This window comes from Callithrix jacchus, chromosome 20, assembly GCF_049354715.1.
Source record: "Callithrix jacchus isolate 240 chromosome 20, calJac240_pri, whole genome shotgun sequence".
Lineage (NCBI taxonomy): Eukaryota > Metazoa > Chordata > Mammalia > Primates > Cebidae > Callithrix > Callithrix jacchus.
In genome coordinates this window covers 32,819,643-32,847,338 of record NC_133521.1, presented here as the reverse complement: position 1 = coordinate 32,847,338, position 27,696 = coordinate 32,819,643, and the positions used below count along the sequence as shown (strand labels likewise).

Sequence of the window (27,696 nt, the reverse complement as noted above, 5' to 3'; positions counted from 1 at the left end):
GACGCTGAGGCGGCCAGGGTGAGGAGGACTGGCTGCTGCTGCAGTTTGGGCGTTCGTCCCTCATCTCTCTGTGGTGAATGGCGACGAGATGGAGCCCGAGGGGAGCGGCGGGTCGGCCGGGCTCCTGCAGCAGATCCTGAGTCTAAAGCTTGTGCCGCGGGTGGGCAACGGGACCCTGTGCCCCAACTCCACTTCCCTCTGCTCCTTCCCAGGTACGGCCCGCCCCGCGCCTGCGCACTACGCGCCCCGCCGCGGCTTCGGCGGGGCTGTGGGCGTCCGGAGTATGGGCGGGCTCCCCTGTGCGCCGCCGATTGGCGGGGTGGGTGCTGTCCTCCTGGAAAGGGGGTGTCCTGCTGCTCTCCCGGAGCCCCCTTTCCCCGTCACTTCCACCCTGGCCCCCGAGCCCCGCTGGCCGTGGGGTTCGGGGAGCGGCCGCAGGTGGGCCCGGGGCTGGAGGTCACTCGGCCGCCATCCAGCGGGTCTTGGCCTTTGGAGCTTCCGAGCACACCGGGTTCAGACCTGCACCCCACGAGCCCAGGAGGCAGTGGTCCCCGCCCCGGCTGGGTTGCCCCAAGGCACCCACCTCCTTCGAGGGGCCTCGGGGCGGTCCGGACGGCTGAGGGTTCAGAGCTCGCCCTCTCCTTGCCCGAGATCTGCAGCCTGGCCTCTCTTCAATCGCAGGCGCCTCGGGCTAAATCTATCCTCCCCGAGACCCGTTCGGCTTTCCAGGAATCTCCTTCCGAGACCTGGTGCCACCTGTTGCCTTGTTCCCACTAAGCCATCAAGATCTTTGGCCCAGCTTCCTTTGAACTCTTCTGCCCCCTGCAGCATGAGCTGGTTGCTCAGAGTTCCAGTGCCAGGAAGAACTGCCCGTGCTCGGAGAGCTGGAGGGAGGAGCGAGGACTTCACCTGGGAAGACGGAGAAAGGCTTTGAGGGGAGGCGCAGTTATTTGTGTTGACCTTGAAAGGCAAGAAGACTGGGGCCCGTGGCCCTGGAAGGGGAGGTGGGGCTTCCCGCAGAGGGGACTGAGATCTTCGTAAACAACGGGGGAGCAGAGCCGAGGGAAGGAAGACGGGACTCCAGACTCTAGTCCCAAACAAGGCACCTGTGATTTCTCATCCCCTGAGCAGCGACTGCCAGGCGCCGTTCAGCGGACACCTGGGACTTGCAGCGTGATTATGTGCCCAGGGTTTTTCCTGGTGGGGACTGTGAAGTAGCTGGTAAGGTAGGCAGGTTGGGGTCAGATGCAGATGTTAGCTTGTGGTAATGCCTGAAAAGAGAATCTGGGAGCTCACTTTATTTCAGAAGATGCTAGGATCGCTTTTGACAGTGATATCAAAAAATTGATGGTATTCTGGGGACCCTGTGTGAAAAATGAAATGTTCGTTCAATCTGGAGGCGCTACGGGGACCAGATTAATCTGTTTTTGTTGCCTTAATTTTTCCCTTTTCCTGAAAAATTGTAAGCCTGCCAAAAAATTGAGCGAACAGGACAAGTACCCATGTGCCCTTTACTTAGATTTGGTTATATTTTGATTCTTTGGCTCGCGCGCGCACGCGCTATCTCTCTCTCTCTCTGTATATATATACATGTGTATAAGTGTGTGTGTATATATATATATATATATATCACATGTATCATATATATATATATTATACTTAGATATGTGTTATATATCCCTTTTCAACTCTGGAGTCATTCAGTACAAAGTTGCAGAAATCATATAACACTTGATGCCTGATATCTTATCATATATCGTCTAAAAAATATTTTCTTTACTAGGCCAGGTGCGGTGGCTCACGCCTGTAATCCCAGCACTTTGGGAGGCCGAGGCAGGTGGATCATGAGGTCAAGAGATCATGAAACCCCGTCTCTACTAAAAATACAAAAAATTAGCTGGGCATGGTGGCACGTGCCTGTAATCCCAGCTACGGGAGGCTGAGGCAGGAGAATTGCCTGAACCTAGGAGGCAGAGGTTGCGGTGAGCCGAGATTGCGCCATTGCACTCCAGCCTGGGTAACAAGAGCAAAAAACTCTGTCTCAAAAAAAAAAAAAAATTTCTTTAATAACCACAAAACCATGTAATATCCAAGAAATTTAACGTGATAGAATATTGTTATCTAATGTATGGACCTTGTTTAAATTTCCCCAATTGTCCACATACTTTATGTGGACATTTTTATGTGGAATATATTTTTTTTAATTCCATGATCTAAGGTTCACACATTGCATTAAGTTGTTCAGTCTCTTTAGTTTCATTTAACTAAAACAGTTCCTTCCTTGTTTGAATTTCTGAAGATGGACATTTTGGAAGAGTTCATGTGAATTATTTTATAGACTGTTTTACAATCTAGGTTCATTAGATTTTCTTCATGATTCAATTTAGATTAAACATTTTTGGTCAGAACGCTATCTACCTAGGTGATGTGCACTTACCAGTACATCACATCAAGAGACATTGAATGTCAGCCCAGCAAGTTGACTCACACCTGTAATCCCAGCACTTTGGGAGACTGAGGCAGGCGGATCACCTGAGGTAAGGAGTTCAAGATCAGCCTGGCCAACATGGCAAAACCTTGTCTCTACTAAAAATACAAAAATTAGGCATAGTGGTGTGTGCCCTGTAATCCCAGCTACTCGGGATGCTGAGGCACGATAATCTCTTGAACCCAGGAGTCAGAGGTTGCGGTGAGCCAAGATTGTGCCACTGTACTCCAGCCTGGGTGACAGAGTGAGACTCCATCTAAAAAAAACACCAAAGAGTCATTGAATGTCAGTTTGTGTCTTCATTGATATTACTGAGTTTTCTCATTTGGTGAAGATGTTGTCTGTCAGAACTCTCTACTGTAAGGGTACCTGCATCCTCTCTTAATTAAACGTCATAGGTAGGGTCATAGTAGGAACTGAATAGTCTGTTGAGTCTTTCTGGCTTTTAGTTCTTTAAGCAAAGATTGAGATAAGTGGATTTGAGATAGGTTTAATACGTCACAGTAAATAATTTGTAGCCATGCGAATTGTTTTACCTTCAGAGTTTTTTTCTGAAAATCTTAAACTTCAATATGTACTTGAGTTTATGGTTATCGTTATGGATATGTAACTTGGGATATTGATTACCAGAGATTGTTTATTCAGGAAGTATACATTTAGCCAAGTGCAGGCTCTGGTCTGCGGGTATGAGCAGATGTGAGGCCTAGCCCTTCACCCCAACTAGGTCAGAATCTGTCAGTAAACACAGAACCTCCCTGCTGTGTCTCATCTTTAGCAGGAATGATGGGCATAATAATTGCATGAAGTTATGTCCTATTTGAGACACCAAAGTCCGTTGAACAGAAATTGCATTCATTGTCCTGAATCTGGTATATTTGTATTTTGGTCCCACAGAAAAGGTTACTTGCAGTTTATGCTAACTCATTATGGCAGAATCGTTGTGAAGTATTCTGACATATTTATGTATACCAGGAAGCACTGAATTGATTTTTTTTCTCTTTTCTTTTTTTGAGACAGAGTCTCACTCCTGTTACCCAGGCTGGAGTGCAATGGCACAATCTCCGCTCATTGCAACCTTCACCTTCCGGGTTCAAGCGATTCTCCTGCCTCAGACTTCCAAGTAGCTGGGGTTACAGGCATGCAACACCATGCCTAGCTAATTCTGTGTTTTTAGTAGAGTTGGGGTTTCTCCATGTTGGTTAGGCTGGTCTTGAACTCCCAACCTCAGGTGATCCGCCTGCCTCAGCCTTGCAAAGTGCTGGGATTACAGGCGTGAGCCACCGCGCCCAGCCAATTTTTTATTTTTTACCTGTATTTGGAGTTTAGCCATTTACCTAAGGAGTGTTAGGTAGACATCTGAACGACGTTTGCAGTGGCTCACACCTGTAATCCCACCACTTGGGGTGGCTGAAATGGGTGGATCACCTGAAGTCAGGAGTTCGAGACCAGCCTGGCCAACGTGGTGAAACCCCATCTCTACTAAAAATATAAAAAATTGCGGGCCGTGGTGGTGCATGCCTATAATTCCAGGTACTAGGGAGGCTGAGGCAGGAGAATCGCTTGAACCCAAGTGTGGGAGGTTGCAGTGAGCCAGCATTGTGCCACTGCACACCCACCAGGGCCACAGAGCGAGACTCTGTCTCAAAATAAATAAATAAACATAAATAAATGACTAAACTGCAAATGCAGGTTAAAAAAATTTCCTTTATTGTCATTTTTAACAAATCTCAAAACTAAGAAACTGACATCTTGTATCAGGAATGACATTCATCTTCTGAAGATACAGATTTCATTTCACTAAATCAGTGTCAAATTAGATCTTGTGATAATTAGAAACCCAGTAATGTTTTTGTATTGTCCTTGTTGAAATCAAGACTGGTCATACTTGGACCAGTCATTTCTTCATTCACTCAAAAAATATTTGCTCAGTGTTGATTGTGTGCCTGTTGTTTTCTAGGCACCAAGTCAAGACTTTGTTAGTTAACATAACAAAGCCCCTTCCCACATGGAACTTTCATTCCAATGGGAAGAGAGAGACAACAAACCAAACAGCTGGTGGTGAGGGGCCTGGGAATTGGCAGGGCCTTCGTGGTGTAGGAGTGGGATGCTGTTTGCTGTAAGGTGATGGGGAAGCCCTCAATGGTGATGACATTGGAGTCAAAATCTGAAGGAAGTGAGGAATGAGCCAACAGCTATTGTGGGAAGAGCAAGTGTTCTAGGCCAGGGAGCAGCAGATTCAAAGGGCCTGGAGCAAGAGCCTGCAGAGGAAACACTGAGCAGGTTGGGGTGCCTGGAGGGACTACGTGGGCAAAGCAGAGAGGAGAGGAGGGCGGATCCTGGAGCACTCTGCTGGGGGGTTTTGAGCAGAGGTGGGATGATTCTGACTTAAGTATGCAATCCAGTGGTTTTTAGTATATTTACAGAGTTAGACAACCATTACCACAATTAATTTGAGAATATTTACATCATCCTGAGAATAAACCGTCTTTGTACAAAGAAGAAACTTTGAAGAAACCTACCAGCTGTGCATGGAGACTAAATGGAAGGCCCCATCAGGTCAGAGAAGGTCTGGTCAGGCTAGGACCCAGAGACCACTGGGGTGAGGCAGGCCAGGGGCACCTCCAAAAATCAAGGAGGAGCAGGAAGGCAGTATCCAGAGAGAGGTGGTCGATTACAGTTGGTATTTCAGTGGGCATGTCATCTTGTTAGGGAGAAGTGGAGGAGACAGTTGGACCTTCAGGCAGGGAGGTGAGCTTTGGTAAGAGAGGAGTCTCCCAGTGGACAGCGTGCAGGGCTGCAGGCTAATGGGCGATTAGTATCAAGGCAGCCCAGCTTCAGCATAGAGTTGCAGGACTACAGAAAACTGTTTTTTTTTTTTTAGATGGAGTCTTGCTCTGTCGCCCAGGCTGGTGTGCAGTGGTGCAGTTTTGGCACACGGCAACCTCTGCCTCTTGGGTTCAGGCGATTCTCCTGCCTCAGCATCCCGAGTAGCTGGGATTACAGGCAAGTGACATCACTCCTGGCTAATTTTTGTACATTTAGTCGTCAGGGTTTCACCACGTTGTCCAGGCCGGTCTCGAACTCCTGACCTCAGGTGATCTACCCACCTTGGCCTCCTAAAGTGCTGGGATTACAGGCATGAGCCACCTCGCCCTGCCAAGACTACATAAGACTCTCAACCCCCAGGAGGACTCATGTGGTCTACTTAGAACTGCAGAAGAGAAAGTGACCTTGCTGACCCAGTTGTTCGGCTGGAACACAAGATTAGAGTGGGGCCAGCTGGAAGGAGGGCTGCGTGCTGAGCATCATGCTGCCCTCTCAGCTCAGGTTCTTTCCATTGCTGCGGTTTGGGGCCAGGTTGGTCTTGAGGCCTTGGTTGGGAGTCAAGTGACTTGGCTGTGGAGGTTAGAGGCCAGGGAGCCGGCCATTATAGACCCTTGTGTTAATACAGAATCCACTAGAGGATTCTGCTCTCTGTGTCTGTTCTCTTTCAGTGCAATATCTCTCTGAATATGTACCTTAAAGATATGTCTGTCTAAAAATACATCCTCAAGCAAATCCTCAAATATCTTTTAGGGTAGGGATCTTAGTTTTTTTTTTTTTTTCACTGATGTGTCAGCATAGAGAATGAGGTCAATATATTAACCTCTTAGTGTTTTTATGACTCTGCTATTGCTGCTGTAATTAACTCCACAAATTTAGCAACTTAAAGTCATACAGATTTTATTGTCTTACAGTTACGGAAGTCAGAAGTCCGAATTGGGTGTCTGGGCTAAAACTGAGGTGTAGCTGGGCTGTGTTCCTTCTGGAGGCTCTAGGAAGAATTTCTTTCCTTGCCTTTTCCAGCTTCTAGAGGCCACCTACATTCCTTGATGCCTGGCCGCCGCCTCTTGTTCAAAGCCAGCAGCATGACATCTTCGAATCTTTCTGACCCCGATCTCCTACCTCCCTCTTAGAAAGACTCGTGATTACATTAGGCCTAACTGGAAAACCCAAGACAGTCCCCTTTTGCAAGACCCTATTCACAGGTAATCTATTCACAGGTTTTGAAGATAGGGATGCAAACACCTTTGGGAGCCCATTCTACCACAATGCTTAATCTAATTTTCCCGTTTCATATTGTATTACAGATTAATTACCTGATTTGTACTTCACCATAGGGAGATGATGTGTCTTTAGCTGCCGAAGTAGACAAAGCTGAAGTAATGTACTTGCTTTAAAGCAGTACGTTAGAACAAAGAATACTGTAAGATATGTAGACAAAGATTTCTGAGAGAGTTTTGAGCCAGTGAAATGAAAAGTACTGTATGACTATCGATAAATAGCTACTAAGTAGATGGCAATTAAGGTGCAGTAGATTAAAGGGAAATCACTTAGTTTTTTAAAAAGCAATTTAGATCCACGTTTGCTTTTGCTGTTTAGAGCCCTGTAATAACCTCATCCATGTGAAAGTGGTTTATATATGAGCGTACTCCTCTACTCATCTCTAATAAAACCTCTTTCTTTCTTACTTGAAGTGACTTTAGCGATGCTATATGAAATACATGGTGAAGGAGCTCGTGAACGTGGCTCAGGGTTGTAGGGGTGCGGCATGCCTCCCCTTCTCAGAATGCTGGCCTGCTGTGTATGCCAGGCGCTGTTTACAAATTGGCCTTGAAAGCTTTTTGGAAAACTGAGATGTGGATTGGTGGCTTCGCAGGCCTCCTGGGACAGGGACTGTGCTTCTAGGGAAATGGGGGTGGGTGACATTTTTATCTCAGCATGGGCCGCCATAACAAAATATCACAGACTAGCTGTCTTTAAAAACAGACAATGTATCCTAGTTCTGGAGGCTGGAAGCATGAGATTAGGGTGCCAGGGTGGTTGGGTTCTGGTGAAGACCCTCTTCCTGACTTGCAGATGGCCGCCTTCTCACCATGTCATCACATGAGAATCTCTTCTCAATCTCTTGATACTTCTCTTACTATTATTGCTATTATTACTTCCCTTACTATTACTATAAGTAATGTACCCTTACTATTCCTATGTTAAACCCAACAGGACTGTGAAGTTGGGTTTAACATAGGAATAGTAAGGGTACATTATTCAGCCCTTAGCAGTCGGATGGCGCACCTGTGTTCCAACCTGCTTTCCTGGAAGTTACCAGCTTAGCGTATTTCTGGCAGATTAAGGCTTTGCCCCCGGCTTAAGGCCTCAGTGGTTCTGGGGCAGCTAGTAGGAAGCCAAGCTCCAGCAGTGCAGAAAGCACAGCCTACCCCTAAAACTTTGGCAGCTCCAGCAGAAGCCCTGGATAGCAGGGTCCCACGGCTGGTCTCAGGTCAGTTGGGGCAGACAGCTGCCAGGTGAAGATTGTTCTGAATTCTTGGAAGCAGGTTTGCATCGCATTTGTCCCCTTTGGGTCAGTGAATTCCTGGTGCCATCATAGAACTTTCTGCAGACTAGGTGTTTGTGTGGTCAGAGGGTCAGATTGATTTGGGAGTGGCAGGTGAGGACTCTGGGGTAGAAGATGGTCTTTCTGCTTTGGAAGAGAAGCATGGTCCTGTGCTGTGGGTTGGGGATGAGCTGGCGGTGGGTGGTAGATAGGGGGCCTCAGCTGGGAGGCCGGGCTGTTCTGACTGAGCCAGGGCCACAGTACCTGCTCAGGCAGAAAGGATTTGTGGGTACCAGAGCTCTGGCAGGTGTACATTTGTTAGGCCAGAGCAATATCCAGATGCAGATGCTGCTCCCTCTGGAGGTAGAGCTCCCTCTAGAACTGCTGCTGGCCATCGAGGGCGAATCTCTGGGCAGTGGAAGGCAGGAGTAGCTCCCAGCATAATGGCAGCCACAAAAGAAGCTGCAGGAGGATATGGATTTGTTGTGGAAGAGGTGGAAGCCTGAAACCCCAAGGACTGAGACTCCTGCCCTCAATTTCTGATTGACTAAAGGTAGCTTTTTTCATTGGTGGAGGAAGGCTCCTTCCTCAGCCTCCTGAGTAGCTGGGATTACAGGCATGCGCCACCCAGCCTGGCTAATTTTTGTATTTTTGGTAGAGATGGGGTTTCGCCATGTTGGCCTGACTGGTCTTGGAACTCCTAACCTCAGATGATCCACCCGCCTAGGCCTCCCACAGTGCTGGGATTACAGATGTGACCCACTGTGCTCGGCCTCATTTGCTATTTTTAATAAGCGTTGAGACCTAATTGGGGCATCCTTGATGTTTTCACCGAGAACCATTTATCCAGAACAAGACCTGAGCACTTTCACTAGAAGTATTCAGAATATGCTCTGAATAGAAGCTTCATTAACTACAAATGAGCAAAGAATTTGAGCAGTCATCTGTGACCATGGCCAAGGGTGGCTTAAGGGGATTTGGCTCCACCCCTCATCTCCAATGGCCCCTTAAATCCAGCTTCCCAAGATTAAGAAGCCTGTGTAAAGGGAATAAAAATACCTTCATAAAATTGTGGTTTTCATTGATCTGGGGGAAAAAACACACACATACTAACAGTGTGCTTACAGTGCAAACACAGCTTCCAGTAAAGCTTCTGGCCCTCCCCTCCTCCCCCTCACTAATCCCCTCAAGCTGATTGATGCCCCAACTGTCTCTTTTAAATTGTTCATCCAATAGGCTCATTCTTCCTGAGCAGTTCTTGTGAAAACAAAAGCTTTGGTTTTTCTTTTCTCTTTTTATTTTTATTTTTTTAGACAGTCTCACTGTGTTGCCCTGGGCTCATTGCAACCTCTGCCTCCCGGGTTCAAGCAATTCTCATGCTTCAGCCTTCTGAATAACCGGAATTACAGGCGTTTGCCACCACACCCGGCTAATTTTTTAATTTGTATTTTTAGGAGAGTCGGTGTTTCACCATGTTCGCCAGGCTGGTCTCAAACTCCTGACTTCAAGTGCCGGGTTTACAGGTGTGAGCCACTGCACCTGGCCTATCTAATAAATATTTATTAAATAAACATTCGGTACACAGAAGCGTTTCCATATGTATGTTTATTGTGTTTGTTATTCTACAGGCAGCTTGCTTTTGTTACTTCACAATGTGGCTTGGGCATCTTGCACCTTCAATATATATACATCTTGCGTATTTTAATGGGCTGTGTAGTATTCTATTAGGCAGATGCACAGAATGTGTTTTCCAAGTCCTACAGTGACAGCTATGTGGTTGACTTCTAGTTTTTGCTGTTATAGACAATGCTCTTGAGACTCTCTTGTTACCTCTGTCCTTGCCTATCTGTGCTTTTCTGTAGGGTGTATTCCTGGAAGTAAAATCGTTGCAGCAAAGGCTGTGCACGTTTGACTTCAAATTACCCTGCAGATAGGTGGTTTTCCAGTTTGTATGCCAGCTAGGAGTGTCAGGGGGCCCTGTGGACTAATGCCGTGACAGCTCTTTACTGCTAAAAACCTACACTGGCACTCTCAGATCTTTGGTTAAGTCCTTAATGTGAGGTCAGCCGAGAGAAAGAAGAATAGACCCAAAGTCTGGCAAGCAAGTTTTAGTAGCCTGCGTGGCTGCTCTGTAACTGTCAGAGGAGGCAGCCCCAGGCTTACAAAGTGAGGGGTTTATATGGGGTGAGAGGGCCGTAAGGGAGCTTCAGGACTGAGGTGATCTTACCAGCTTGTAACAGGCACAGAGATGGTTTGTTGACTTGTGACAGATTTATAATATATCATCCTGTGACTCTTCTGGTGGCAGTTTAAAAAATAGGATTTTACAGGAATTTATAGGTATGGATAACAAAAATTTGTTTTCCTTGACCTTCTCCGAGCTGCGCGGATGACTGTAATGAGGCTTTGCTTGATTGTAGCAGGTCTGGCAGCCTTGATATGGGGCCTAGGTAAGAGTTCAGGAATGCAGCTGCAGAGGCAATCAGAGTTGGGGGAAGGGGCCAGTTAGCACAGAGGGGGTTTTCTAAGGCAGCTTATCCCTAACACTTAGTCTGCTGTCAAACTCCCCATAAGGTGTACCTCATCTGTCTTTATAGCTTTAACTGTTACTGCTCTTATAAAGCCTCTGCACTTTGGTAAAGCCCATGGTTTTTAATCAGGGTAGTTTTGCACCTCCCACCCCCAGGGACATTTGACAATGTCTGGAAATATTTTTAGTTGATAAGACTGGGAAGAGAGTACTGCTGGCGGGAGGTGCCTCTCCATATCCTACAGTGGCACAGTGCAGCCCCCACAATGAAAAGTCATCTGGTCCAAATATCAATAGAGCGGTGGAGGGCGGTAGTCAAGAAACCCTGCTGAGCTAAGCTCTTCACTGATCTCAAAAATCACTTGCTACCTACTTGCCTCTAGCCAAGGATGGGCAGTGGGTTTTATCTAATGTGTCACCCCCGATCCCTACCTAAGGGTAGCTGGAGAGCTAGCCTGAGGATTCTAAGAGTGGGGGAGGGGCCGAAATGCTACATGGGCCATTTAACAAATTGTAAAGTCACCACATTCCAGGTAGATGGTTTTGTTTCCTTTATATTTTCCAGGGTGCCTCGTGGATAGTTTTTCATACATAGTTGTTGATTATGTATACCCTAATGTTGCCTGAATGACAGACACCTTAAGAGTGATTAGAGCTCTGTAGGAGGCCAGCTCTCCTAACCTGTACGGTTGTTTCCCTGCCATTTGTCTTCAAACATTTCTATTTTTTTTGTATTTATTTCATATCCTAAAGAGCTTTGAAATCCTAATAGGATGTGATGGATTGATGTTTACTGCATTGTCTTTGAAGTGATTGTGGAATGAATATAATTGTATAGCTTTCCATTTTAGAAGAGTGAGTGAGCAAAAGGTCAAGAAAGATCCAGCAGGCATTGCTTGCACAGTTAACAATTACTTCTGGAATGTCGACCCTACCAATTGGTACTTGGGGTTGTGCCTCTTATGGGGGAATTATTTTTGTTGGTTTGGGCTTTTTGCTTTTGTGGGCGGGGGGCGGGGTTTGAGACTCTCACTTTGTTGCCCTGGCAGGAGTGCAGTAGCGTGATCTCAGTTCACTGCAGCCTCTGCCTCCCAGGTTCAAGCAATCCTCCCACCTCAGTGTCTGGAATAGCTGGGACTACATGTGTGCGATAGCCACACCCGACTAATTTTTGTGTTTTTTGTAGTGGTGGGGTTTTACTGTATTGCCCAAGCTAGTCTTGAACTCCTGGGCTCAAGTGACCTGTCCACCTTGGCCACCCAAAGTGTCGGGATTGTAATTGTGAGCCATCGTGCCCAGCCATGGTGGGGGACGTTATTTAGGTCAATTTTGAACTTTTTTTTTTTTTCAATTTGAGGGTACAGGGTTGGTCAGCTTTTTCTGTGAGGGGCCAGATAGTAAATATTTTAGGTTTTATGGGCCATGTGGTCTGTGTCACTGTTATCGGCTTTGCCCTTGAAGCTGGAAAGCAACCATAAACAATACTTAAATGAAAGGGCAGCTGGGCATGGTGGCTCATGCCTGTAATCCCAGCACTTTGGGAGGCTGAGGCGGGTGGATCACCAGGTCAGGAGTTCCAGACCAGCCTGGCCAAGATGGTGAAACCCTGTCTTTTGAAAAAAAAAAACAAAAAAACAAAAAAAAGAAAGGGCATGGGTTGAATAAGTGAGTGGGTACAAAACTCTTGTAAATGGTTTCAGATAAGGGTATATATATATAAGTAGTATGAATGGGTTCAGGTAAGTCTATGTAAAAGCGGGTGGTGGCCTGTGGGGCAGTAGTTTGTTGAGCCCTCTAAAACCATCAATACTTGAATATTTGACTGATGAACCCTACTTTGCAACTAAATGGTGCTGAAGGTGGGGTGCAGTGCCTGTAATCCCTGCCCTTTGGGAGGCTGCGGTGGGCGGATGGTTTGAGCCGAGGAGTTCAAGACCAGTCTGGGATCATGACGAGACACTCCCCCGCCATCTCTAAAGAAAAAAAGAAAAAAAATTTAGCCAGGCATGGTAGCACACACCTGTGGTCCCAGCTACTCCAGAGGCTGAGGTGGAAGAACACTCAGGCCTACAAGGTCGAGGCTGCAGTGAACCATGATGGTGCCACTTCACTGCAGCCTGGGTGACAGAGTGAGACCCTGTCTTTAAAAATAACAATTATTCAAAAAAAAAGGAAAAAAGAAATGGTGTTGAAAATGAAATCCCTGGTTCTGATGAGTACCCTCTGCAGTGATTGTCATGGGAAAGGCAGTGACTCACCACCTTTCTTCGTCTTCCCTCACAGAGATGTGGTATGGTGTGTTCCTGTGGGCACTGGTGTCTTCTCTCTTCTTTCATGTCCCCGCTGGATTACTGGCCCTCTTCACCCTCAGACATCACAAATATGGTAGGTTCATGTCTGTAAGCATCCTGTTGATGGGCATCGTGGGACCAATTACTGCTGGAATCTTGACAAGTATGTTAGACATTAAAATACCAGTCAAAAATGTTTAATATGACTAGTCAATTTCAGGACCTATTTTAGAAACATACCTGAGTAGGATGAAAGGAAGAGTGGCTTTTAACCCCAAGTCCTTTATTAATTAATTATTTATTTGAGACAGGGTTTCCCTATGTCACCAAGGCTGGAGTGCAGCCAATCTTGGCTCACTGCAGCCTCGGCCTCTTGGGCTCCAGCAGTCCTCCTACATCAGCCTCCCAAGTAGCTGGACTACAGATGCATGCCAGTATGCCCAGCTAATTTTTTTTTTTTTTTTTTTTGTGACGGAGTCTTACTCTGTCACCAGGCTGGAGTGCAGTGGCACAGTCTTGGCTCACTGCAACCTCCGCCTGGGTTCAAGTGATTCTTCCACCTCAGCCTCCCAAGTAGCTGGACTACAGATGCATGCCAGTATGCCCAGCTAATTTTTTTTTTTTTTTTTTTGTGACGGAGTCTTACTCTGTCACCAGGCTGGAGTGCAGTGGCACAATCTCGGCTCACTGCAACCTCCGCCTGGGTTCAAGTGATTCTTCCACCTCAGCCTCCCAAGTAGCTGGGACCACAGGCGTGTGCCACCACACCCAGCTAATTTTTGTATTTTTAGTAGAGACGGGGTTTCACCATGGTCAGGATGGTCTCGATCTCTTGACCTCATGATCCGCCCACCTTGGCCTCCCAAAGTGCTGGGATTACAGGCATGAGCCACCGCACCTGGCCATGCCCGGCTAATTTTTTTTGTATTTTTTGTAGAGATAGGGTTTTGTCATGTTGCCAGGTCTCGAACTCCTGAGCTCAAGCGATTTGCCCACCTTGGCCTCCCAAAATCCTGGAATTACAGGCGTGAGCCACTGCACCTGGCCCCAGTTGTTTAATGTGTGTGTGTGTTTTTTTTTCCTACCCCCAGTGCCCTGTTACTTGGCTAACCTCTTTGACTTCCTGGGTCAGATTTCATCTCAGTGGCTTCAAGGAGGTCATGTTAAGCTTTGGGAGATACATCTTGTGAGACTCGCCACCAGCAAAGGGAAAATACCTTTTTGATCAGCTATCGTCACTTGAGGGTTGGTGCTGCAAGATGGTTGATGAATTACTTCCACTCATGTGGGTGTGGTTGCTGTAAAGATAGAAGACAAATTCTTATGACAAGAATTCTTTGCCAGGTGTAATGGCTCATGACTGTAATCCCAGCACTTTGGGAGACTGAGGTGGGAGGCTTGCTGGAGCCCAGGAGTTTGAGACTAGCCTTAACAACATAGCAAGGCCCCACCTCTACAAAATAAAAATTAAAAATTGGCCAGGCGCAGTGGCTCACATCTGTTATCCCAGCATTTGGGAGGCTGAGGCAGATAGACCATGAGATCGGGAGTTTGAGACCAGCCTGGCTCACATGGAGAAATGCCGTCCCTATTTTTTTTGGAGGGGGTGGTCTTGCTCTGTTGCCGAGGCTGGAGTGCAATGGCACGATCTCGGTTCACTGCAACCTCCTCCTCCTGGAGTCAAGCAATTCTCTTGCCTCAGCCTCCTGAGTAGCTGGGATTACAGGCGTGTGCTACCACAACTGGCTAATTTTTGTATTTTTAGTAGAGACAGAGTTTCTCCATGTTGGTCAGGTTGGTCTTGAACTCCTGACCTCGTGATCTGCCCGCCTCAGCCTCCCAAAGTGCTGGGATTACAAGTGTGAGCCACTGTGCTTGGCCATCCCCGTCTTTATTAAAAAAACAAAATTAGACTGGGCGTGGTGGCTCACACCTGTAATCCAAGCTCTTTGGAGGCCAAGGCGAGTGGATCACTTGAGGTCGGGAGTTCAAGACCAGCCTGAACAACATGGTGAAACCCTGTCTTAAAAAAAAAAAAAAAAATTAGCCGACTATGGTGGCACATGGCTGTAACCCCAGCCACTTGGGAGGCTGAGGCAGGAGAATCGCTTGAACCCAGGAAGCAGAGGTTGTGGAGAGCCATGATTGCACTCCAGCCTGAGCAACAAGGGCAAACCTCTGTCTCAAAAATTTTTTTAAATAAATAAATTTTAAAAAAAAATTATCTGAGTGTTGTGGTTCCAGCTACATGGGAGGATTGCTGGAGCCAGGAGGTCGGGGCTGGGCTGCAGTGAGTCATGGTCCCACCACAGCACTCCAGCCTGGACAATAGAGTAAGACCCTGTCTCAAAAAAAGAAAAGGACCTAATTATTGCTCTGGTTATTTTTTTTCCCTTTAGGACTTTCTGAATAAGAACTGGAGTAATGTGATGTTATAATTTATTTTCAGGCCTGTTTCGGGGGCGTTTGTTTCGTTACGGCTTTTGCTTTTGTGATAAGACACAGTTACAGAAATGAGAACAGTCAGTTTAAATCATTTTAAAGCTCATTTATAAATATAAATGTGTAGTTTATATGAACTAAAATTATGAGTAATTAAAATGTAAAATCCTCAATTTTTCCATCCCTAAGTAATAGCCACCGTTTCCATCTCAGTGTGTATATTTTTTTTGGGTTATATATATAAACATATAATGTACAAATGTAATATTCCTATTGATTTGTAAATTTTTTTCACTGTGAATTGAAACCTTGAGCTCTTTTTTTTTTTTTTTTTGAGAGAAAGTGGCCTAGTGTCTCTGTGTTCCAACCGCCTCACCTACTGCTGCTTCAGAGACCCTCTGCCCCAGGATGACTGCCTCATAGGGCATCTTAGTTAGTTCCTTAGTAAAATAGAGATAATACTGCCCACCTCATACCCTTTCATGCTTGAGCTAATGTGTAGATGAAGTACTAAAACGTGATACCTGACACATAGTAATGGTGCAGTAAATGTTGTGTTCATTTCTGTCTTTAAGGCTCTATGAATAGTCTGTTCCCTTCCCATTTGCCACTTCCTTGGATTATACCTTTTCCTTTCTTTGCTTCATTATCCTAATCCCACTTTAGGGCCCAGTTTGAATTCCTTAAGTTTCTTTCTACCCAGCCCACTCTGTGTCCCTAAATTTTGAAGGGGCCCAGTGAAACATGCCTTTTAGATGTTTGTAACAAAATGTATGCATTGCCAGTAGAGGTGGACATTTAAAATCACTAAATGTTCAAGGCAGCCAACTTTGGGTTAATATTGTTCTTTCTTTTCTTTAAAATGTGTTCATATACCTTCATATCATATTTATGAAATGTGCCAGGCATGGTGCTTGTTCCTGCAATCCCAGCACTTTGGTAGGCCAGGTTGGGAGGATCGCTTAAGTCCAGGAGTTCAAAACCAGCCTGGGTGACATAGTGAGACCTTGTCTGTACAATAAATACATAAATAAAATAGCCAGGCCCGCTGCACGTTTTGTCCCGCATATTGTCCCGTCCGTCTCCTGACTCGCCGCTCTTGTCCGTCCTCCCGTTTTTTTCTTCTCTCTCCTTGCGATCTGAAGATGCCCTCGGCTACCAGCCACAGCAGGAGCGGCAGCAATTCTTCCGGACCGCCGCCACCGTCAGGTTCCTCTGGGAGTGAGGTGGCCACGGGAGCTGGGGCCGCCATGCCGGCTTCTCAGCACCCTGCAACTGGCGCCAGCTCTGTGCAGACCGAGGCTATGAAGCAGATCCTCGGGGTGATCGACAAGTAACTTCGGAACCTAGAGAAGAAAAAGGGTAAGCTTGATGATTACCAGGAACGAATGAACAAAGGGGAAAGGCTTAATCAAGGTCGGGTGGATGCCCTTTCTTTTTTTTTTTTAATAGAGACAGGGTTTCACCATGTTGGCCAGGCTAAGTCTCGAACTCCTGGCCTCAAGGGATTCACCTGCCTCAGCCTCCCAAAGCGGTGGGATTACAGGCGTGAGCCACCGCGCCCGGCCTGAATGCCGTTTCTAAGTACCAGGAAGTCACAAATAATTTGGAGTTTGCAAAAGAATTACAGAGGAGTTTCATGGCACTAAGTCAAGATATTCAGAAAACAATAAAGAAGACAGCACCTCGGGAGCAGCTTATGAGAGAAGAAGCTGAACGGAAACGTTTAAAAACTGTACTTGAGTTACAGTATGTTTTGGACGAATTGGGAGACTACGAAGTGCGAACTGACCTGAAACAAGGTTCAAATGGAGTGCCTATATTGTCCGAAGAGGAATTGTCATTGTTGGATGAATTCTGTAGGTTAGTAGACCCTGAACGGGACGTGAGCTTGAGGTTGAATGAACAGTGTGAACATGCCTCCATTCACCTGTGGGTCCTGCTGGAAGGGAAGGAAAAATCTGTATGTGGAATCACCTGTAAAGTTCTAAAAGACATTGTCGAGTGTGTTTTTCAATGAAACTACTTTGACAGCACCCACAACCACCAGAATGGGTTGTGTGAGGAAGAAGAGGCAGCCTCAGCACCTACAATTGAAGACCAGGTAGCTGAAGCTGAACCTGAGCCAGTGGAAGACTACACTGAGCAAAATGAAGTTGAGTCAGCAGAGTATGTAAATAGACAGTTCATGGCAGAAACACAGTTCACCAGTGGCGAAAAGGAGCAGGTAGATGAGTGGGCAGTTGAAACAGTTGAGGTGGTAGATTCATTCCAGCAGCAGCCTCAGGCTTCATCCCCTTCAGTACCACAACCCCACTCTTTGACTCCTGTGGCTCAAGCAGATCCCCTTCTGAGAAGACAGCGAGTACAGGACCTTATGGCACAAATGCAGGGTCCCTATAATTTCGTACAGGATTCAGTGCTGGATTTTGAAAACCAGACACTTGATCCTGCCATTGTATCTGCACAGCCTGTGAGTCCAGCACAAAACATGGGCATGCCCCAGCTGGTTTGCCCTCCACTTCATTCTGAATCTAGACTTGCTCAGCCTATCAAGTTCCTGTACAACCAGAAGCTACACGGGTTCCTCTGGTGTCATCCACAAGTGAGGGGTATACGGCATCTCAACGCCTGTACCAGCCTTCTCCTGCTACAGAGCCACGACCACAGAAGGAACCAATTGATCAGATTCAGGCAACAATCTCTTTAAATACAGACCGGATTACAGCATTATGATCCCTTCCTGATGCTTCTCAGCCCCAAGTACTTCAGGCTGGGACAAGCAAACCTTTATGTAGTGGTGGAATCAATGTAAATGCAGCTCCATTCCAATCCATGCAAACGGTGTTCAGTATGAATGCCCCAGTTCCTCCAGTTAATGAACCAGAAACTTTAATACAGCAAACTCAGTACCAGGCCAGTTATAACCAGAGCTTTTCTAGTCAGTCTCACCAAGTAGAACAAACAGCTTCACCAAGAACAGCTTCAAACAGTGGTGGGCACTTACCATGTTTCCCCAGACCAGTCCCATCAAATGACTGGTAACCACCAGCAGCCTCCTCAGCAGAACACTGGATTTCCACCTAGTAGTCAGCCCTATACAATAGCTGTGGTGCGTCTCGTGGAGGTTCCTGTGGTGCTAGAGGCTTGATGAATGGATACCAGGGCCCTGCCAATGGATTTAGAGGAGGAGATGATGGTTACTGCCCTTCATTCTCTAACACTCCAAAGACTGGTTATACAGAGTCTCAGTTCAGTGCTCCCTGGGATTACTCTGGCTATCAATGGGATGGATATCAGCAGAATTTCAAGCGAGGCTCTGGGCAGAGCAGACTATGGGGAGCCCCATGAGGTATTATTTTGTGGTGGTGATCCTAGGTCCTAAGTGGAGCTTCTGTTCTGGCCTTGGAAGAGCTGTTCATAGTATGCGTGTTAGGAATACATGTATCTTTTCCAGACTTGTTGCTAGGGATTAAATGAAATGCTTTGTTCCTAAAACTTAATCTTAGACCCAAATTTTAATTTTTGAATGACTTTCCCTGTTACTATATCAGTTTTCTTGAAAACTAGAACATATTCTCTTCCTCAGAAAAAGTGTTTTTCTAACTGAAAATTATTTTTGAGGTCCTCAAACCTGCTAAATGTTTTTAGGAAGTACTTACCGAAACATTTTTGTAAGACATTTTTGGAATGAGATTGAACATTTATATAAATTGATTATTCCTCTTCATTTTTTGAAACATGCCTATTATATTTTAGGGCCAGACACCCTTTAATGGCCAGATAAGCCATAGTTAACATTTAGAGAACCATTTAGAAGTGATAGAAGTAATGGAATTTGCAGTGTCTTTTGGACTTCTATTAGTGATATAAATATCAAGTCTGACTTTTAAACAAAACTCCCACATTCCTAACTTATCGAACTATACTTAAAAAAATTATAGGTTTGAAGAGTTTTTGTTTTTCTTTTGCTATTAGAAAACTACTTCCCATTTTGACAGGAAGTTAACCTATTTAACAATTAGAGTTAGCATCTCGTAGTCTGAAATTCTAAATGGTTCTCTGATTTGAGGGAGGTTAAACATCAAATAGGTTTCCTGTATTTATTGGCCATAGCATGTGTAAAATGTGTGTTAAGGAGGAATTGCAAAGTACTTTGATTTGAATGCTAGTAGAAACTGGCCAGGAAAAAGGTACATTTTTCTAAAAATTAATTAATGGATCACTTGGGAATTACTGACTTGACTAGAAGTATCAAAGGATATTTGCATGTGAATGTGGGTTATGTTCTTCTTTCCCACCTTGTAGCATATTTGAAGAAAGTTAACTGATAGCTAAAAATCTGTTTTAACAGCACGTACAACGTGATTTTATCTGTTAAAAGTGATTATACAATTTTGAATGTTATATAGTTTCTTTTTAATAGTTTAGGTAATAAGGTTTGTTTTCATTCTGGTTCTTTTATTAATTTTCATAGTATGATGTTACTTACTACTGAAATGTAAGCTAGAGTGTACATTAGAATGTAAGCTCCATGAGAGCAGGTACCTTGTCTGTCTTCACTGCTGTATCTATTCCCAATGCCTGATGACAGTGCCTGGCACTTAGTAGGCACTCAATAAATACTTGTTGAATGAAAAATAACCAGGCATGGTGGTTGGCGTGTGCCTGTAGTTCCCAGCTGCTCAGGAGGATCAATGGAGCCCAGGAGGTTGAGACTGCAGGGACCTGTGATCATGCCACCACATTCTAACCTGGGCGAAAGAGTGAGACACTGTCTCAAAAATAATAATAATAATTGTAAACATGTGATTGAGACACTGTGTATGACTTTGCATTATTGCAAATCTGTTTCTGTCTTGGGTCCCCAGCTGGATTCCAAGTAGCCTGAGAATAGGGACCATACCTTATAAAACACAGAAGTGTTCTACAGATAAAAATTTGAGTGAATGCATACACTATGACCAAGGAGAATTTTGTTTGGGGCATCTTGTTGGGGAGAGTAATCTGGGAAGTCTGGATCTATTATTTTTTTAATTTTTATTGTTTATTTGAGACAGGGTCTTGCTCTGTCACCCTGGCTGGAGTGCAGTGACATAGTCATAGTTCACTGCAGCCTCCACCTCCCAAGATCAAGTATTCCGCTACCTTAGCCACCCAGGTAACTAGGATTACAGGCACATGCCACCACACCCAGATAATTTTTGTATTTTTTGTAGAGACAAGGTTTTGCCATGTTGTCCAGGCTGATCTCCAACTCCTGGGCTCAAGGGATCTTCCTGCCTCAGCCTTCCAAAATGCTGGGATTACAGGCTTGAGCCACCATGCCTGGCTGGATCCTTTTTTGTTGTTTTCTTTTTTTGTTTTTTTGAGATAGGGTCTCACTCTGTTGCCCAGGCTTGAGTGCATCGTTGTGATCTCGACTCACAGCAACCTCTGCCTCCTGGGTTCAAGCAACTCCCCTGCCTCACTCTCCTGCCTAGTTGGGATTATAGGTTATGCCACCATGCCCGGCTAATGTTTTGTATTTTTAGTAGCAATGGGATTTCACCATGTTGCCCAGGCTGGTTTCAAACTCCTGAGCTCAGGTGACCCACCCACCTCAGCCTCCCAAAGTACTGGGATTACAGGCCTGAGCCACCGTGCCCGGCTGGATCTATTCTTTTCAAACAAATGAAATGTTGACTTTGTTGGTACAATGCTGAACTCCTATAGTAACTCAGATGGGTATCTGCATAGATACAGGGGTTTTTGTTTTGTTTTCTCGATTTGCAAGAAGTTATAGTGACTAACATAATAAAAACAATCAATGACTATGAAACAGGAATCCCTGAGTATCTCTCCCTCATGCCCTTTGAATTAATACCCACTTTATGGCTTAGGGTCCTCCTCTCCTCCTTTCTCACCCCTCTACCCCTTCCTCCATCCATTTCTTTCTTTCTTTTTTTTTTGGAAATGGAGTCTCACTCTGTCACCAGGCTGGAGTACAGTGGGGCATTCTGAGCTCACTGCAACCTCCAGCTCCCTGGTTCAAGTGATTCTCCTGCCTTAGTTTCCCAAGTAGCTGAGATTAAAGGCACGCACCACCATGCCCAGCTAATTTTTGTATTTTTAGTAGAGATGGAGTGTCACCATGTTGTCCAGGATGGTCTCAATTCCCCTGGCCTTGTGATCTGCCTGCCTCGGCCTTCCAAACTGCTGGGATTACAGGTGTGGGCCACCACACCCAGCCTCCATCCACTTCTTGAAGGGAACTCTGAGTATAATAGGAGGTGGAGCGGCGATTCCCTGTGGCCTGAAACATTTTTTGCTTAGTCTAACTCAAAAGATTCTTTTTCATTTGTTGCAAAAATGTATTAGGTCCCTATTACTGGTAGGGGAATAAACAGTTACTTTTGAGTTCATAATCTGGTTGTGGGAATTGCTATCTTTGTGATTTTGATTATTTCTTCCAGATTATTGTATTCAGTAAATCTAGGAGATTCTTGGTTTTAAGGAGTCAGCATCTGAAAGTGATCGCAAGCCTCGTAATGAATACTCAAGGCCTAGACCGGTCCACAGAAAGAATAGGAAAAACCTAACATTTCTCTGACAGTTAAATTTCAACATAAAAATCTGGAACATTCTACTTAGAGTAGTATTTTAAGTGTTGTATTTTCATGAGTTTGTTAACCTTATTTTTTTGTTTTTGTTTAACACCCTTGCATTTTAAATCAGGTGCAGCTATTGCTGGAGTTTACCGAGCAGCAGGGAAGGAAATGATACCATTTGAAGCCCTCACTTTTGGCACTGGACAGACGTTTTGCGTCGTGGTGGTCTCCTTTTTACGGATTTTAGCTACTCTATAGCATACATCCTTATGCTGAGATGTTGAACCTAAACTTTATGGAATCCTCCAAAAGAATACATTAGGGAGTGTAGAATTTTCTTGGTTCTTCAAATGAAGCAACTTGGATGAACGGGAATGTGAAGGACAGCATCTTAGCCTTTTCTTCAGTTTGAAGTTCCTGGAATTTAAGACTTGTGGACTCCCATCGTTCTTAACCAAAACATAACAAGTCTTCTGGCTTTCTTTTTTGTAGATACTTAATTTAAGCAGTTTTCACATGTATCTTTACCCAAGTCAAGTCAACCGTGTCTCTGGGGTGGTATCCCTTGCACTGAAATTTACAGTATTCTGTGAGATGTTGCATATTTTGGAAGACTATGGAAGAGGCTGGTTTATTTCAAATGAGCAGAGTATGTTGTATTAAAATCTTAGTTTATCTAGTCTTGATTAATATTTGGTAAACTCTTTTCTTTGCTGCATCTTAGTGACAATAAATGCCAAATAGGTTTTGGTTGAGTATAGCTTTGAAAACAAATTTGATGAAATAAAACAGGAAAAAAAATTTAAATATAACTCAAGTAGTGGCTGTGGTTCCACTAAGTACAAAGTGGGTAACAATGACTGATGTGACATTTTCTGGACAACTATCTTGACTTCCGATTAAGATATTTTAAGATGTGAATTTGTTATTTTGTATGTTTTGTTTAAATAAGCTAGCTAATTTAGACTTTTTAAGAAGATTTTCTGTACTGCCTTTCCCTATCACTTTTAATTCTCTTGATTTTATTTCATTTAATTGGAAACACACATACCCTATTAAATGGCTTGAGTTGGAAATTTTAAGCCAGATTGGTTTGGGCATTGAGGCACAGGTAAGATTCTTTAAACATTCTGTTGTAGTTTTTCTTAGTAACTTTTGTTTACTAATGACCCTTGAGACACTGTAGAAGTGCATCTGAAACTAGACTCAGTGGTTATTGATTTTTTAGCTTAATGTGTTTGCCTATGGGTGACTCTTCAGCCTACTTCTACAGTATTGGGTATCAAGTCCCAGAAAGTGCCTGAAGTTTAATTTCAGATATGCACCCACTCTCCCCTTTAGATTTTTATTCAAAAGAATGTATATCTTTAAAGAGAGTTCAATATCAATAGTTTCTTTAATTTAATTTTTAGCTATTTTATTTTATTATTTTTTTGAGACGGAGTCTCACTCTGTTGCCCAGACTGGAGTGCAGTGGCACAATCTTGGCTCACTACAACCTCCACCTCCCAGATTCAAGTGATTCTCCTGCCTCAGCCTCCTAAGTAGCTGGGAGTACAGGCGCCTGCTGCCATGCCCAGCTAATTTTTGTATTTAGTAAAGACGGGCTTTCGCCATATTGGCCAGGCTGGTCTCAAACTCCTGACCTCAGTTGAGCCACTGCCCAGCCAATTTTAGCTATTTTGATTTTTATTTTACTGCCTAACTTTCTTTTTCATTAAAAGGCCTGAAAACTGTGACTTTCTGAAAGGGAAAGATTCGCAGAAATTAAGTATCTAATATGATCCCTACCACCTAAACTGTTTTCTCTTGAATATAATCCGTGTGGTGGTAGTGATTGTTATCTGTCTTCAGGATAGTTTCTGGTAATTAAATCTGACTTTTTTTTTTTTGAGACGGAGTTTCGCTCTTGTTACCCAGGCTAGAGTGTAATGGCGTGATCTCGGCTCACCACAACCTCCGCCTCGTGGATTCAGGCAATTCTCCTGCCTCAGCCTCCTGAGTAGCTGGGATTACAGGCACGCACCACCATGCCCAGCTAATTTTTTATACTTTTAGTAGAGACGGGGTTTCATCATGTTGACTAGGATGGTCTCGATCTCTTGACCTTGTGACCCACCCGCCTCGACCTCCCAAAATGCTGGGATTACAGGGGTGAGCCACAGCGCCCGGCCTAAATCTGACATCTTTAAAGGAAAGTTTTCATTGTGAGATTAAGGCTAACAGCTCATGAGGTCATATGTACATGAACATATCTATTCCATTTAAAGCAATATGCACTCTGGCTTCTGTTTAAAAATAGCCAGGAGGAGAGTCTCTGAATGTACTGTGATTCTGGAGTCTGCCCAATTTGAGGAAAAAAAAAAAAAGGAAAAAGTCAGGAGGACCAGTTTGCCAGGGAAATTCATAGAAAAGAATTACAAAGAGATCACAAAAATTGGACATTTTCTTTTGAGTAATTAGACCACTTATGACTGGGCACAGTGGCTCACACCTGTAATCTCAGCACTTTGGGAGATCGATTTGGGAGAATTTCTTGAGCCCAAGAGTTCAAGACTGGCCTGGACAACATAGCAATACTTCATCTCTTCTGAAAAATAAAACAAAACAAAAAAATAGCTGGATGTGGTCCCTGCTACTTAGGAGGCTAAAGTAGAAGGATCACTTGTTCCTGGGAGGTTCAGGCTGCTGTGAGCCATGATAGCGCCGCTGAACTCCCAGCTTAGGTAACAAGGCAAGACCCTGTCTCAATATTATTAATTTTGATAATTGACATACCAAAATTATAGTGACATATACTCAGCAGAAACTTATATGTAGAGTTGTAATTCAGCCACATACTCTTAAAAATTCTCCAACAAGAAGCTCAAATCTTTTCTTCCAAGCAGATTGTAAAAAATTCTAGTTTTTAGTTTAAAAGCTGTGATTTTCAGAAGTATCCCCTCAGTTTGAGAAATTTGGGGAATTTGTATCGTTTATTATGGGAAATGATTTCCATCATCTCTATTGAAGAATGTCTCTTACTGAAGAATGCCTGTTGAATGAGTTCTCACCGAAAACATTCTTTGGAGATATATATATATATATATATATATATATATATATATATATATTTTTTTTTTTTTTGAGATGGAGTTTCGCTTTTTGTTACCCAGGCTGGAGTGCAATGGCGTGATCTCAGCTCACCGCAACCTCCACCTCCTGGGTTCAGGCAATTCTCCTGCCTCAGCCTCCCGAGTAGCTGGGATTACAGGCACACGCCACCATGCCCAGCTAATTTTTTGTATTTTTAGTAGAGACGGGGTTTCACCATGTTGACCAGGATGGTCTCAATCTCTTGACCTCGTGATCCACCTGCCTTGGCCTCCCAAAGTGCTGGGATTACAGGCTTGAGCCACCTTGCCCAGCCTCTTTGGATATAATTTCATACACTAAACATGTGGGCCAGTAGTTAGTAGGCCCGTCCCCTTAAATACTAATTTTTGAAATACTAATCCATGATTAAAATGTTAGATATTTTTCACTGGAGCTAAGTCATAAAGTTAGGGCATTTTGAAAGGTGTCTTTGTTTCTGTTTCTTTTTTTTTTTTTTTTGTTTCTGTTTCTTGTTTGATATATTTTGATTACTCTTTTTAAAAACTTTCCATATAAAAAGTATCTTCAAATTATTGAATGCTTCATACATCCCAATATAAATGAAGCTCCTGTGAGTAAATATATAGAGAGACTTGAAATAGATTGAGCTGTGTAGCTTAATCTTTTCAGGGAAAGACTATTTGAATGATAAGGAATATCTTTGATTTTCTTTTTTTATTTCTCGGAGAATTATTTGGGAGTGGTCACTCAGAGGGAAGAATATTGGCAATTGTGTTGAACATTTTACCTTACATAGTGTTGAGTCTTTTTGCCAAAAACTGATTTCTTGGAAACATCCTCCCCTAGCTATGCTTTTTAAAAAAATAAAGGAGAGGGAGGCAGCCTCCCGAACATAAAAGCTGATTTCTTGATTTTTTTTTTGAGATAGAGTCTTGCTCTGTTGCCCAAGCTGGAGTCCAGTGGCGTGGACTCAGCTCACTGCAATCTCCACCTCCCAAATTCAAGTGATTCTCCTGCCTCAGCCTCCAAGTACCCAGGATTACAGACACCATAATGCCCAGCTAATTTTGGTATTTTTAGTAGAGATGAGGTTTCACCATGTGCCAGGCTGGTCTTGAACTCCTGACCTCATATAATCCACCCACCTCGGCCTCCCAAAGTGCTGTGATGACAGATGTGAGCCACCGTACCCAGCCTTCTTGATTCTTGAACTTGGGGTTTTGTAGTGAAAGCATTTCATGAAACTTAAGTTCATACACAAGAGCATCATGAATTTCTAAGAGAGAGGTGTCTCTTTGTGCTGTTAACATTTTTTTTTTTGCCACAAAATATTACTCCTTATGAAATGTTTAAACTAGTGAGGAAAAATTCATTAATTACCTTTAAACCCTTCCTTATTTTTAAGATTTTAAATTGTATTTTGGCTTTTGACTCCAGTATCCTTTCTGGTTGCTCTGGTTTGAATTACGTTCCTGTTATGCTGCAGCACACGTCAGCCTTCCCTCGGTAACCATTTCCTGGAATGTGAAGCCTCGGTGCCATTAGCAGACCATATGCAGAAAATGTTGTGTACCTGCGTTTCTTTTTTGTGCACTCTTGAAGGCTGGTTGTGACTAAAATCAGCTAAACTTTTTATATTATGTTATTTCACTAACTGCTAGAGTGAAAATGATCAAATCTTTGTACAATAGAAAATTATTTAAATTTTATTTTTCTACTGACATTTCTATTCTAGTGTAAATGTTTATCAATAAAAAATTACTTTCAATCCTGAGTTGGAATTACATTTCTTTTTTGGTGGCCGATGAGTTTAATCATTTGTAATAAAGTTGTCTGACTTCAGTTTTCATTTTTTGAATAACACAATCTAATGTGTAACTGTTTATGTTCGACTTCGTACTAATTTATGGCAAAATTATTGTTCAAAGTTGTGATTAAACTGTACTTCCATGTGAACTGGAAATCTTAGTAACTCTACTTGCTGGGTCGTATATTGCCATCTAGGAGCTTTTGTGTGATTGTACACGGAGATAGGTGAGTACTGATACAGCGTGCGAAAATTTATTATTTTAATAATCTGCATGAACAGAAGCTTCGAGTTTGGTTAATTTAATACCCTTGGTGACATCATAAATCTCTCTGTTCTGCCATTTTCAACCAATGGGACTGTCTAGGTTGGGTAGTTTACGTCACGGTCACAAGATTGCTGCCGTTCCAACCATTGCAGACACATACAGTGAATGCCTGGCAGGAGACCGCCCATCTATTCCTTCTCTCTTATTTTCTAAAATTGAGGTTGACCATGCAGTAAAGTGTACAAACCTTAAGATGTGTAGCTTAATAAATGAGTAACAGATCAAGGGGGACAGAATGTTTCTAGCACTCCAGAAACATACATGCAGAGTTCAGCCAGAAGCCCCCAAGACTGTGTGTGTATCTGGGACCCAAAAGGGGAGGAACTTTGTTTCCAAAAAACAGTGATAACCCAAAGTTGGACAGTGGAAAGAGACAGTGGAAGATGTGGTACAAAGGTACTGAGATTGACAGGGAAGACACTACTGCCAAGAAAACAGAACAGTGAGCCAGAAATCAATCTTTAGGGAGTGGGAGGGATGAGCGCTGTCGGAAGGAGTCAGCTACTGCTTGGCTCTAGCCTGTTTCTGCTTTGTTCAGTGATTGACCCAATCTTGCTAGATAATCATTTTTCAACAGAAGTTGGAAATCTAAGTTACTGTTTGAAATCTCTCCACTTTTTTTCTGACCAAGAGCATATCACAAAGAATGACATCTTTCCATTTTTAAGTGCTAGCAACTAATTTAAACTTGTGTAAAACACTTTTTTTTTCTTTTTTTTTTTTTTTAGAGTCTTGCTCTGTTGCCCAGCCTGG

General features: G+C 43.9%; 1 protein-coding gene and 1 pseudogene across 12 annotated transcripts; both read left to right on the top strand.

Annotated features, from left to right (window-relative positions):
• On the top strand, positions 1–24,126 carry TMEM170A (transmembrane protein 170A). 12 transcript variants are annotated; one of them, XR_013530182.1, is made up of 5 exons: positions 74–319; positions 829–968; positions 12,673–12,774; positions 16,268–16,484; positions 21,840–24,126. XR_013530182.1 is itself a non-coding variant. In XM_078357782.1 (4 exons), exons 3-4 carry the CDS (start codon positions 12,675–12,677, stop codon positions 21,968–21,970), a joined length of 300 nt encoding a protein of 99 aa, XP_078213908.1. In that variant the 5' UTR covers positions 1–212; positions 829–968; positions 12,673–12,674; the 3' UTR covers positions 21,971–24,126. The 12 variants fall into 12 exon arrangements, 9 of the variants coding, with proteins under 9 accessions (XP_078213908.1, XP_008984474.1, XP_008984473.1 ...); XR_013530181.1 differs by having other exon boundaries at positions 12,673–12,843; XM_078357782.1 differs by lacking the exon at positions 16,268–16,484 and having other exon boundaries at positions 1–212; positions 12,673–12,843.
• Positions 16,373–18,599, top strand: LOC144580608 (caprin-1 pseudogene; annotated as a pseudogene).
• Positions 24,127–27,696: the final 3,570 nt, after the last annotated feature.

Coding starts and splice junctions, on each gene's coding strand:
- TMEM170A (XM_078357781.1), top strand. CDS start 89: ATGGAGCCCGAGGGGAGCGGCGGGTCGGCCGGGCTCCTGCAGCAGATC. Junction 320..828: donor GTGCGCCGCCGATTGGCGGG/GTGGGTGCTGTC, acceptor TGCCCCCTGCAG/CATGAGCTGGTTGCTCAGAG. Junction 12,775..21,839: donor CCTCAGACATCACAAATATG/GTAGGTTCATGT, acceptor ATTTTAAATCAG/GTGCAGCTATTGCTGGAGTT.